The sequence below is a fragment of the Wolffia australiana genome, chromosome 7, assembly GCF_029677425.1.
Source record: "Wolffia australiana isolate 7733 chromosome 7, ASM2967742v1".
In the NCBI taxonomy this organism is placed as follows: Eukaryota; Viridiplantae; Streptophyta; class Magnoliopsida; order Alismatales; family Araceae; genus Wolffia; species Wolffia australiana.
In genome coordinates this window covers 5,430,001-5,443,262 of record NC_135841.1, presented here as the reverse complement: position 1 = coordinate 5,443,262, position 13,262 = coordinate 5,430,001, and the positions used below count along the sequence as shown (strand labels likewise).

Here is a 13,262-nt window from a genome sequence, read left to right as displayed (position 1 = left end):
TCATGTAGGAACATGCCTTTATTGAGGGGGAGGAGTACATTTACATGCATTATCCATGAAATTTTTTTTTGCATTCACAAACCATGGATATTTGATGATCTTAGGAGATGATTGTCCAATGATATGCATGATAATTCGATTCTTTTCAAAAGGGTAGAAATGCAAGAGTGGCCAGCTAGGGAATCCTAGGTGAAGTAAGCCTAGCTAGGTGCACTACGATCCATACCACGACAGTCATATCTATTACCATTATACTTCTCTCACCTCACCATCCACCTCGGTTGAGTTAGCACTTACATGCGTTTTTAGCTTTAGTGGAGAGTAGGGTTAGTGTTAGCTCATTGGCAATATTATTATGACGTGAGTGAAGCTCCTGACCCATGAAGGATACATAACTCGCGGGGAATAAGCTGCCGGTCTACTAAGGACGGCACATGGGTAGTGGATAAGCGCCACCAAACTATCAAGTGAAAGCTGCATAAACAAGCAAAAGCTTGCATCATAGTATTAAAGTTGATTGTCATCAAAATGACCAACAAGCAGCAAATGCCAAATAAAATAAAGGTGAAAAAGCTGTCTCCCATGTGTTTGAGCCGATGCTACTATAGCCATAGTATTGAGCTAGCATTAATACCACTCTCACGCCTCATTCAGTAGTGCGTGTTAACTCGATCTTATTCCATATACTATGTACTTACTATATGTACTCCCTAGATCATGTGCACTTAGTTGAGGTTTAAGGCGGAGATAGATCCTAAATTTCTTCTACGTTGGTCAATTTTAATTGCTGAAAATACTCCTTGAGAAGAGCATGAATCAAAGTTATCTAAGTCAAAATTCACCTTGAGATCATCTTCTATTCTCACCTGCATGTCATTACTAAGGGATTAGTAATGATCTAAGTTGGGGGGTGTTTGATGACTCTAAAATATGTCATCAAATAATCAAGTTCTTAAGTTTAAATTCATTACAATTATCTTGTGAATTCATGCTAAGTTCATGCATATGTATTGTTTTATGAAATCCCACTTGATTCTTTGAATCAAGTGGAATATATTTAACATTTTATGGCTAGTGAACATTCAGAAACAGGTTAAGAAGATCAAGGAAGAGAGGAGGATCAAGAGAAGTGGGCAAAAATTCGAAGTGGCAAAAATTACGAAAATGCCCCTAGGCATGACTTAAGAGAAAACCTATAAATACTCTCTTGAGAGAGGAGTTTAGGTGTTCAGAATTTTCTCTAAGGAAACAAGGGCTTGGAGAAGAGGATTTCTGCACCTCCAAGAGCTGCTGAGCATTGGAGTTGGGAGGAGAAACAAGCTGAAGATTAATGAAGATCGAAGACCTCCACGGAAGTGACCTTGGTTGGAGTGAGTTCTTCAGTTCAGTGGTGTACTCTTCCCATTTCAGACAATCTCAGTTGGGGCTGGAGAATCATCAAAGGTTCTTCAGCATTTCCCAATCTGTGTTGTTGCTTTGTGTTAGTTTGAATATCAGTTCATAGTTTTTGTGTTTGTTTGTGTTTGTTTATTCCTTTGTTCAAGCTCCTATCAATCTACTCCACCTATCAGAAACCTATCTGCATAAACGAAAGTTTGCTTGAGCTCCTGTGCAGCGCAAGGGCAGGCACGCGCGCGCGCGCACATACTCATTGGCGCCGCCGCAAGAAGAGACTGTAAACCCGTCGTCGCGGGCTTGTGCGCTTGCGCCGCAAGTGTTGCCGCACGCAACACACTTGTTCGAAAGTGCGGGCGGGGTGTACGCTGAGGAGGTGGCTGGCGAGCTTGTGTCGCGCAGCCACGAGCCCACTCGTGGCACGCAACGCTTGCACCGCGAGCTGCTTCTTCTGGGTCGTGCATAATCAAACACCTGTTAGGTGTTTGATGAATTGACTAGACCGTAGTTGCAGCCCATTTCATTATTTAATTGAAACTATAGGATTCTGCTTGTGGTTAAACTCAGATTCTAATCTTGCGGAGTAATCCTGAGTGGTACAAGCTACTGGAAGAATTATCGAATTGGACTGTAGATATTTCTTTCCATTGCTGAAATTCAACATTCTGATCTGATAATTCAAAGTGAACCGAAGACATTTTCTGCTGTTTCTCTGCTCCCTGAGGATCGACCCTCACTCTCCCTAAGCCGTGAGGTTATAAATTTTGTTGTATAAGCTCTCAACCTCACACGATTATCTTGCTAAATAACCAGTAAAAATCACAGTAAAATTGAGCTTATCAGCACCCACTATATGTCCTTAGTGTCACCATACTAATAGCCACATTATCAGCTATACTTATCGTATAAGTAGGATCAGCTAGTGCTATTCTATCCGGATAATTCGTTGTCCGTCTTGACTTTCCATCAAATAGGAATATCTAGAATAGGTGGGGAATTACTAGTGATTATTGTATAATGATCTCATCATAATTCACCATGTCATTGCATGTATTCATGGACTTCATTATGAACATCACAACAGAATAATAATGAATATACATATTTTATTCAATAAACTTAAAACATGGTAGTGTGATTTGATTGACAACCATATAATATTGATAATCAACAGTGAGGGCCAATTGGTCCCTTCCAAGAAATTGCTTTCAACTAAGTTGTGACAAGCTCAACGTCTTTGTCCTGCCGTTGTACTTGAGGAGGGTATGAAGGAGTGACAACTTGGCCACACAAGCCTAAGACAACAACACCAATAGGAACCTTGAAAGATTAGATAGAGGAAAGAGAGAGCGGCAAACAAAGAGAAAGAGAGAGCGGCAGAGAGAAAGAAAGAGCAAGAGAGTAAGAGAGATAGAGCAGAAGAGAGAGATATGTGGAGCGGGACAGAGCAAGAACAAGACAGAGAAAGGGAGAGCGAGACTGAGATAGAGCAACGGAGAGAGAAAGAGAGAGAGAGAGAGAAATGGAGAGAGAGACTGGGATTCAGCGACGGAGAGACGGAAAGATAGAGCGGGACAGAGAGAGGGAGATAGAGAGCGAAACATTTGCAGATCGAGAGAGAAAGGGACAGAGAGCGACAAAGAGGGAAAGATAGAGAGAGAGAACTGGAGGGTGAGACCGAGATGGCGCGACCGAGAGACTACGATAGAGAGAGATAGCACGATATTGAATGACGGACAGACAAAGAGAAAGAGAGTCGAGAGAGAGAGAGAGAGAAACGGTTGCTTTTACGATGCACTGTTTATACCGACGTAAATGTGACGGGTAAAGTTTGTTGTAGAACAGAATAGGTCTGTAATTCTTAAATTTGAAATTTCTGTTTATGTTTTCGGTCGTCAGATTTTTTTCCATCTTTACGTTTGACGTATATGTCTTCTGGGATGCGGTCAAAAAACAATTTAACCTATGGTTGGCCGAAAGAACGGTACTGGATTGAACTCGCTTGCCCGTGCAAGCAACAATGATGGAGCGCTCTCATCCACCCTTCTCTCTCCTGCTCTCTCCCCACGTACCTCCTCCTCTAATTCCCATCGCCCTCTATCTCTCTCTCGCTCGCATTAATATCTCTCGCTCCGTCTTATCTCCCCCATTCTTATCTCTCTGTCATTCTCTCATTCATATCGCACTCGCTCTCTCTCGTTCATATCGGTCTCACTCTCTCCCATTGTATCGCTCCCCCCTCTCACACGCACACTGCCCTCCCCCCTCTTTCATTCATTTGCTTCTATCCCTTGGTTTTTCCTCCCTTCGTCTTGGTCTCCCTCCCTGGATCACTCCTTTTTCCTTCCCTCCCTCGTTGGGTTCCGGTACCTCTGTGATAGAAAACGCTCCGACCCGTCGCTCTCCCGACCTTGAAAATGTTCTGATCCCATCGGTGTTCTCGGTTTTCTCTAACATTTAAAAAGCCAGAAACGAGTGCCCCTCTCACTTGGTTCCAGCGCTGACTTTAGAGGATTCATAGCAACTCCCCTCGAGTTCAATTCGTGACGTACTAAAGCACCGCATGATCTTGTGTCTCAGAATTCCCCATTTCCGTGTTGAGCTGAGCGTCCAGAGAGGGAGAACTTTGAAAAACGAACAGCCGTCGAGAGCCAAAAAAACTAGGGACGTCCACTCTGGGGTCAGCGAGCCATAATGAAATCAATACGCCAACGCTGGCCTGAACCTTAGTCAGTATAAGCTTAAAGGTTCATTCCCCTTTCCTTCTCGGGTTGGCTATTAACATTCAACGTATCCATGTCCAAATACATTACTCCCTTTTACATCGGTGGGTTATAAATACACAGTCTCCAGGCTCAACATCCTCAGGACGTACCCTTGCGAGCCCTGCTTCCCACCGCACGAGCGGCTCTCCCACCCTCGAATGGCCAAGAATTCCATCGACGCTCACCGCGAAGGGGCGGAGATCTACAGGGGCGACGAGCTCTGCCGCCAAAAGACCGTCGAGCTTTTGGAGGAGCTCAACATGCCTGGGGGCCTGCTTCCCATTCAGGACGTGGAAGAGATGGGCATCAACCGCCGTAGCGGCTTCGTTTGGCTGCGCCAGAAGAAGGCCCTCAACTACACCTTCTGCACGGCGGGGCGCCTCGTCTCCTTCGGTGCCGAGGTCACCGGCTTCGTGGAGGACCGCCGCATGCGTCAAGTGACCGGCGTCAAATCCAAGGAGCTCCTCATGTGGATATCTTTGGGGGAGTTCTACGTCAACCCCAAAGACAGCACCAAGATCACGTTCAGGACGCCAACAGGTCTGTCGAAAACGTACCCGACATAGTGTGTACTCTTACGATGAGCAGCAGGGAAGCATGACGGCCGTCACATAGTGTGTACTCTTACGATGCTCGTGTAATCTGAAACTAGCACCTTGTGGACCGTGGCCAAGCGAAAACGGAGCCGGTGGCGACAATATTCTATTCCATTGTTTGTTTAAGCTTGCGAACTCGGGGTCCTACTCTTTATATGACAATCCAGACGGATTTGTAAGAAATAATAGCACGGCCATTTCTTTCCTCTATCTGTAACGCGACGCCCCTCGTCTCGCATAAGATTCGCGTTCCGTTGTCTTTCCTCCAGCCCTTTGTTTCCTTCGTCAGAGGTTAGAGCACCATGGGGAAGTGGTTTTCTCTGGCTTTGTCGAGCAGAACACTGCAGGTTCATTGCAGTCTGTATTTAAACTTTTAAATGAAGACAAATTGACCTTCACCGTCCTTGTCTACGAACGCTTCGATGGCTCCATAAAGAGATTCTAATACGACTCTTGATGATCCTGTTAGTCTGAAGCCAAAAATATATTGAAATACATAATATAATTGACAAGCAAGGGGAACGATGCACCTCGTCAACAGTGTCGATTTTAGTCGGAGGCTTTGTTGGTGCAAGGGTGATGCAGGCAGATGGGGCGAAGGCGTGCTGGAGACAGGTGCGACTTTGCTCGACACGTGGCAGATGCACGGCACTAGAGCGTAAGTTCAGAGGTCGGAGGCAAGGATGAGGCCAAGCAAGAGAGTGCATTGTCAGGACAGCATGGCAATCCCAACGACTTGGTGGGCACGGCTAAATTGTCAGGGTAGGCACGAACAGAGTGCGGCAGTAGTGCTAGTCGGGGCGGCGCACAGCTAACAACGCGGCAAACGTGGCAGCTCAATGCTGCATTCGACCAAGCAGGTGGCGTGCAAGAACCTAATCAACTCTGGTGTGACGTGGGAGCAGGCATGGGTGTCGGTAATGGCAACCGAGGTGGCCAGCAAAGAGGTGCATGCGTGCACAGCACGGGCGGTGGCTGCGACGTAGTGGACAGCGACGAAGAAGCCTAAACTTTGAGCACCGAATGGCACACGTCAAACACGGATCGGTGGATGATGGCATTGTGTTGCACTAGAAGTGAGCTTGTCGGTGTGCTCAATCGCCGGTCCAGCCCACGACATGTCAACGTAGCCTTGGGCCTTGGGATTGGGTGCTTGGGCCAGTCAGAGGTAGTCCCGAATGCCCAACGGGGGTCAGTGGAGCACGGGCTCTCTTAATCGCTCAGGGCAGTACCACCATCTTGGAGTGCTAACGCATTGGTCAGAATGGTCCATCGGATGGGGGCGCCATCAATGGGGTGTACGTCAAATTATGCCAACCAACCGGGTGAGCGCAAGGCGTTACACATGACTAGAGGTACATTGCATGAGCATGCGACGACTCCTCCAAGCCGCACGACTAGTTGATCGCAGACGCAGATGCGTCGGCAGAAATAATGGCTTTTGTCAAGGCAAGAAAGGGGGGAGGGGTCGTGCAATCAGCTTAAATGATCACCGTCATGTGCACGTGCAAGCGACTCTTGTGGTGACTAAGGCGCGAAGGGCCGAAATGCCGACGACTAAGAATTGGACGGGCTGACTCGTCAGAGATGCGTGAAAGGCATGTTGGCAGCACGATCAATCCGACAGCGGAACTCTTCTTTCTTCCCACCTCCTTCTCCTCCCTCCCTCTTCTTCCTCGTTTCTCCTTCTCTTTCTCTTCTTGGTGAGACCAAGTTGAACAAAATTTCTTTTCAAAATAAAACCTGGTTTGAATTCTAGGGCACCATCGTGCCCCCTTATATTAGGGGTCTTATACATAGGAACCCCCTTAACAGAAAAAAAGTAGGGTTTGACTCGTGTTCGATGACACAATTCAACAAAGCATGCAACGATACAAACACGAACATGACATGACAGATAGTGACACGATGAAAACAAAACACGATAAAATGACGAATAAAATAAGCATGAGACGATGAAAATCAAAACATTTGATGGCGCGGTCATGCTTTCACCCGGGAATTAAACCCGGGTGTTTTCACTTTCGCCTTGGCTTGCTGGTCGGGCTGGACGCAAACTAGCGGGCCATCAATGACGATGATGGCGGCTCCGAAGATGATTCTGACGGCATGGACTGGCATGCTCCATCAGAGGGAGGGAGAGCAAGAGATCAAGAGAGATGTGGAGAGAATCACACTAAGAGAGATGGAGAGAAAGGGGGACAAAAAGAAAGAGAGATAACAAAAAGAGAGATAGTGAGTGATGAACTCAAATTTAGGGGTAAACTAATGTCGTTTTGAATTTGATTTTAATCAATAAAATTTACAAATATTTACTTGTAAATTATTTATTTATATAGTTATGATCAAGGGTCTTATCCTTAAGGAATGGAAATAAGGGAGATAGCTCTCTCTATAGGGTGAATTTGAGATGATGAAAAGGGATACAAATAGTGTAAGGGTAGCAATTGGATGAAGATAGTTATCAGAGATAAGGATACTTCCTATTTAAGAAGAAAAGGAAGAGTATTACACAAGTGCAGTCGTGATCAGGGTGAGTGAAACTAAATTAGGATAGAGGAAGATAAGAAGTGGTGATGGTGAAGCGAGATGATAAGAAGTATCTGATTTAGAGTTTGATAGTTTAGGATTTATTAAATTTGAGTTCAATATAGTATAGGAGGGTGTGAAGGCGAGATGGAGTAGAAGCAGTGGGATGAAATGGTAGTGAAGGTAGTAAAGTAGTAGTTGAGAGCGATGAAGATGGTGGTTTACGCTTTCGTAGACAAAGGGAGAGGGTACCCATGATAACATAGTGGACAAGCTAAAGAACAAAAAATTAGGATGAAATATGTCATTTAAAGCTTCTGGTTTATACAACAATATTTATAATATACTTGGAGCATTGAGTAAGGGTTGAATCCACAGAGAGCAAGTATTGAATAGGTGAATTTTTATCTTTGATTTCTATTTTTTGAATTGTTATATTGATTTTAGGAAAAAAATCTAATTAAATGACATCAAATCAGTGAAAAGAAATTTAAACCAGTGAAAATAATAGTCTAATTTAACCAAATTATTCAGGTTTTATAGAATAATTTTGAATATTTAAATATGACTTTTAGTAGAAAAATATTTATTAATATTATTTTTAAAATACCTTAGCTGGCACTTTGGGAGTGCCAGGTGATGGTATGTAGAATGGAGTGAATCGGATGAAAGAGATACCATGTTGATTGCTATAGAGATGATAGCAGATACGCACCGACAAGCATAGGAACGACGGCGAGTGATGAGGATTTTACCATCGCTGGTGCGACCAAGCTGGAGGCGAATATGCGCTGATGATCGCGGTGTGTGAGAGTGGAAACCTAGGCTATCGGCGATGATAACCTAGAAAAAAGACAAACATGTAAGTCAGGAAAAGAAGAAGATCACCAGTATCCTCGTGGTCACGTGCCCAAGGGGCCAAGTGGTGCTTTTTCTTCACTTGTCTTGAGCTGATTGTCGCTCCTTTAATATTTTTCTCTTGGAGTACAAGAACGAACCCAAATGAGTTTTTGAATGAGTAAATCACTCTACTAATTAGGAACAAAATCCTAGGATGTCTTTTTTACAATGATGGGGGGTTCTATTTATATATCCAAGAATGTGGATGGATAGAGGAGGGAAATGTGGAATTACCCTCAAAATTTCAGCATGAAAACCCTTCTAGATCGTTAGGTATCATCATTTCAATTTGCAGCAATCTATGGCGTCCAATTTTCTCTCTCCTTTGCTTTTCTCTCTTCTCATAATTATATGGAAAATTTCCAGCCTGGCATGAACTTCTAGGAGCAGAAAAATTAATAAGTTCATTAAAAATATTTAAATAAATCCAATTTTATATTTTTGAATTATAAACTTATTTTATTTATGAATTGAACTTTAGAAATTTCCATAAAATACTAGAAAATCCATAAAAATCAGAATATCATATTAATATCACCTGTGAAGGTAGTTTATTTCTGAAATTGATGTCAGAAAATTATGTTAAAATACCATAAAATAATGAAAAATTGGAATTTTATTATAAAAGTAAAATAGCATTTAAAACTCTAATAACATTGACTCATGAAAATTTCAAGGAGAATAAACACATAAAGAGCATGAAATTACAATGAAAATTAGCATGTTATTTTAGATTACCATACATGAGGTGGATGGTAAATGATGATACATAGGGACAGATGGCGGATGCTGATGGATATGGATGATGGATATAGATGATGGATGTGGATGATAGATGATTTACCTAAATGTGTTAAAGAATGACTACTGTAGGACAAGAGGCTGACCTTAGATCCTTATATTCTTCCAAGATCAAGGCATTTTCATGATGCAAATCAGCCTCCTCACTTCTCTATTGGTCCTCTCCTATCACTAACAACACCAACAACACACTTGGTAGACCTTCAAAACTTCAAGTTGCCTCTCCAAAAGAAAGTGAACTTAAAGATACATTTTACAGTGATTGGGAGCTCAATTCACAATCCAACCATATGGGATGGATATAGGATTTAAATACAAAGTTACCCTTAAAATTTTGAGCTCAATCAGAGTTCTAGATCGTGACACGTTGGACGACACCATTCTTTTAAAGCAATCAAGGTGTTTAAAAATCATTATTTAAAACTATGAGCATCGTTCTGCGTTGCATATATTGCAAAAAAACCTTGTCTTTTCTCCATTGGGCCAAGTCATCTTGCAAAAATAAAAAGAATAGAGATAAAAAATGTCATGAATGCCATTATGGCATCACTAACAGTTTATGTTTAATGGTTGTCTGTCACCAATGATTAACACTGGCCACTGGTTGATCACCATTCGAAAAATCGAATGGCAATACGTGACCCAAAAATATAATTTTTATATATATCTTTCGGCTTAGAAAATTAATGTCTTTATGACTATGATGCCAAAAAATTCAGGAAAAACTATATTGTGAATTCAAAAATTATTTTCTTTCAGATGTTGTCAGAAAAATCCCTTAAAAATAGTTAAATTACACAAATTTAAAAACATCATTCTAAGAAATTAATTTAACCATTTTAGGCTTGATAACCTATTAATATTGTATCTTATCACCAAGCAAGAGAGTGAGAGAGAGAAACTGAGGGAGAGAGTGAGAGAAGGAGAGAGAGTGTGCGAGATTGTGAGAGATTGTGATGTCAACAATAGTCTGATGATGATCGCAGTCTCCATTGACAACCATCACCATCTATGTTAATCATGGTTATTGTTCTAGTCAATGATAGTCATTGTACATGATTGTCGACATCCCAGCCAAGAACAACCATTGTCCTCATTGATGATGCTCATTATCCCCATGCACAATGGTCCTCATCCCACACAAAAACAATATCATCCCTATCCATTACAGTCTCGTTCCGTCCATAATAATCACCATCCACCGACCCATGACAATTATTGTCTTCATCCATGATTATTGTACCCATCATCAACAATTATCACCTCCATCTTCCATGGTCTTCGCCCCCCTCCTGCATGAGTATTATTGTCTTCTTGTTCTCATTTTTTTGCTTTCCCTTTCTCTTCTTATCTCTTTTCTTTTTCCTGTTTTTCCTGTTCTCTGTTTGTTTTCTTTCTAGTTTTGTCTTCTTTTGTTCTTCATTTTGATTTTCTTCACTTCCTCTTTTCATTTTCTTTACTTATCTTCACTTTTTATTTTCTTCTTCTCTTTTTCTTTTCATCTTCACTTATTCTTATCTTTTTCTTTTCTTCGGCATTTTTCATTTCCTTTGTCTTTTTTTTTTTTCATCTCTTCTTGTTTGATTCTTTTTATCTTTTCATTTTATTATTCTTATCTTCTTGTTTTATTCTTCTTATTTTCTTTTTTTATTCTTATTATCTCCTTATTTTATTTTTCTTCTCTAATTCCAATTCATCATCCTTTATTAACGTTTCCATCTTCTTTTCTTTTTCCTTTCATATTCTTCTCTTTTTATTTTTCTTCTTTTATTCATCATGGTCACTTTCTTTTGTTCTTCTTTTCCGTGGCTTTCCTCTTAATTTGGTCTTCGTTTGTTCTTCTTCTCATCTTCTTATTTTGATCTTCTTATCTTCTTTTTTTTTCATCTTTTTCTTCTTCTTCTCGTCTTCTTATTTGCATCTTCTATTAGTCTCGTCTTCTTAGTTTCATATTTTCTTATCTATTCATCTTCTCTTCTTCTCCACTTCTTGTATTCTTCTCTTCTTCTCTTTATTCTCTTCTTCCTCTTATAGCCTTATTTTGTTCTTCCTCTTCTCTTCTTCTTCTTTCGTCGTCTTATCTTCTTCTTCCTTTCTTCTTTTTTCATCTTCCTTTCTTGTTATTTTCTTTTTTTTCGTCTTCTCTTCCTCCCTTCTTTTCTTATTTTTCTTTTCGTTTCTTCTTCCTTTCTTATAACTTTTGTTTCTTTTTGTATTTTTTTTCATCTTCTTCTTCCATGCTTGCGTTCTGTTTTCTGTTCCAAGACCGAGATGGACAAGGGATGACGTTACGGGACGGATGCCGGTGCGTCATCCGTCTACGACCCTTACTCTGGGGCGATCTCCCAAAAGATACATAAATAGCGAGGGGAAGAGAGTGGGAGAGAGAGAGAGATGGCGTCTACTCCAATGCCAGGAGCTTCAGTAATGGCAACGTCTTCCTCGTCAAGGACGATGCAATGCGGAGCGAAATCGAAATCGATCTTCAACATCGGCTCCAAGCACAACCTTCGGATGTGTTCTTCCTCGGTGAGTCTCTGAATATCATCCGGAACTCGTATTTCTAGGATATCAGACGAGTCACAGTTCATACGTTTGATCGCATGGTGAACTTTTTCGGTGTTAATCTGTAATCCAAGCGGTTTTCAGGTATCTCCGCTCTGTAGATCTTCTTCCGCAGTCGCGAGGTCCAGTCCGAGCGAGGTAAAAACGGTGGCAATGTCATCTCCTCTTCGTTCTACATCATTAGCTTTATCTGTTTTATTTGAAGATTGCGATCGGTTCTTCCAATATTTCTGTGGTGGTGGAGAACGAACAAGACTCGATCGGCGAGCAAAATGCTGTTGAGGCTGCCACCGAGTTCATGATCCAGGTGTCGAATCTTGTCCAGTACGTTCTTTTCCTTTGATCTTTCTCATTTCTGCTCTGGATTACGATCAGTGATGATAATTCTTTCTGGTCGCAGGCTCGTGGATTCTAGAGATATCATCGAGCTGAAGATGAAGCAGCAGGATTGCGAGATCATCATTCGCAAGAAAGAGGCCATGGATCCTCCTCCACCTCCACAAGTGATTATGATGCAATCTCATGAACTTTCCCTTGCGCCAGCACCTCAGATCTCGCCATCTTCTTCTTCTTCTTCTTCGCCGGCCGTTGCTATGCCGGCGCCCTCCACTCCACCTTCAGTCCCTGCAACTCCTGCTAAATCTTCTCATCCTCCTCTTAAGAGCCCCATGGCTGGTACGTTTTATAGGAGCCCTGGCCCTGGCCAGTCCCCTTTTGTCAAGGTAATGATGAATTCATGATGTTCCTTTGCCCATTTGCTGCAATTTTGAATTCTTTGTTCAAAAAGGAAGCGATAATCGTCACATTTGACAATTTTTAAGAATCTTGTGATAGTCCGACAAAAAAAGGGAATCGATCATCATCATCTTTGTGAAGGTTATGATGATGTTCCTATACCATTTTGCAGGAATCTTGGGAAATGTCCTCATAATGATTCGATTGTTTTGATCATGATGCTTTGTTGACAGGTTGGAGATAAAGTGAACAAAGGCCAAGTTCTTTGTATTATAGAGGCGATGAAGTTGATGAATGAAATTGAAGTAAGTCCTTGCTTTAGATTCTGGATTTCTTCTCTACATAACCCTGGAAACATTAAGTTCGAACTTCTTCAATTATCCATTTATATTATGGGTGGATACCAAAATTTTATCCTTTTTTATTGTTTTATTGTGAATTTTCAGATAGTTTAAATTATTTAAGCCGTCATTAATTGCTCTTCATTACCTCAATGATCGCACGATAATAATGATTCTTTGATAATGATCATGCTCCATCTGCCAGTCTACAAAATGAATATGTGACCAAGAACAACATCAGAACTCGCATCGGTGAATCAAATTTCTAATTTGGACTAAATATTTTTCGTTACTTATAATATCAACACACAAAAACGCAAACGATTGTGATATTAGAAAGATTTAACAATGATATAAAGCAAGAATGCCTCCCTCCTACAGGCTGATCAATCTGGGACTGTCTTGGAGATTCTAGCCGAGGATGCAAAGCCTGTGAGCATAGAGCAAGTACGATTTTTTGTTTTAAAGGAAAGGGGAAAAAAATCTTGTAGACTGGTAATTTCGGACAAATTCTCATATTATTCTTTGACATCTGCTTGCAGCCTCTCTTTGTGATCGAACCCTGAGAAGAACTCTCCTCTGGTTCAAGCTTTAACCTTGGCATTTCGTTGGGTTGACCTTTAGCATTGCTATAG

The 13,262-nt window shown here is 41.5% G+C and overlaps 2 protein-coding genes across 2 annotated transcripts in view; both read left to right on the top strand.

Moving 5' to 3' along the window:
* Nucleotides 1–3,379: 3,379 nt before the first annotated feature.
* LOC144706129 (uncharacterized) lies at nucleotides 3,380–5,167 on the top strand. The gene has a single exon (XM_078579027.1). It carries the CDS (start codon nucleotides 4,319–4,321, stop codon nucleotides 4,724–4,726), a length of 408 nt encoding a protein of 135 aa, XP_078435153.1. The 5' UTR covers nucleotides 3,380–4,318; the 3' UTR covers nucleotides 4,727–5,167.
* Nucleotides 5,168–11,356: 6,189 nt separating this feature from the next.
* Nucleotides 11,357–13,262, top strand: part of LOC144706105 (biotin carboxyl carrier protein of acetyl-CoA carboxylase 1, chloroplastic-like) — a 2,008-nt gene continuing 102 nt past the window's right edge. Inside the window, exons 1-7 of the mRNA XM_078579002.1 lie at nucleotides 11,357–11,515; nucleotides 11,636–11,689; nucleotides 11,757–11,875; nucleotides 11,952–12,273; nucleotides 12,520–12,591; nucleotides 13,009–13,074; nucleotides 13,170–13,262. The exon at nucleotides 13,170–13,262 is cut by the window's right edge and continues 102 nt beyond it. Coding sequence (XP_078435128.1) covers nucleotides 11,381–11,515; nucleotides 11,636–11,689; nucleotides 11,757–11,875; nucleotides 11,952–12,273; nucleotides 12,520–12,591; nucleotides 13,009–13,074; nucleotides 13,170–13,193 — 792 coding nt within the window. The 5' untranslated portion in view covers nucleotides 11,357–11,380 and the 3' untranslated portion in view covers nucleotides 13,194–13,262. The remainder of the gene's footprint in view (nucleotides 11,516–11,635; nucleotides 11,690–11,756; nucleotides 11,876–11,951; nucleotides 12,274–12,519; nucleotides 12,592–13,008; nucleotides 13,075–13,169) is intronic.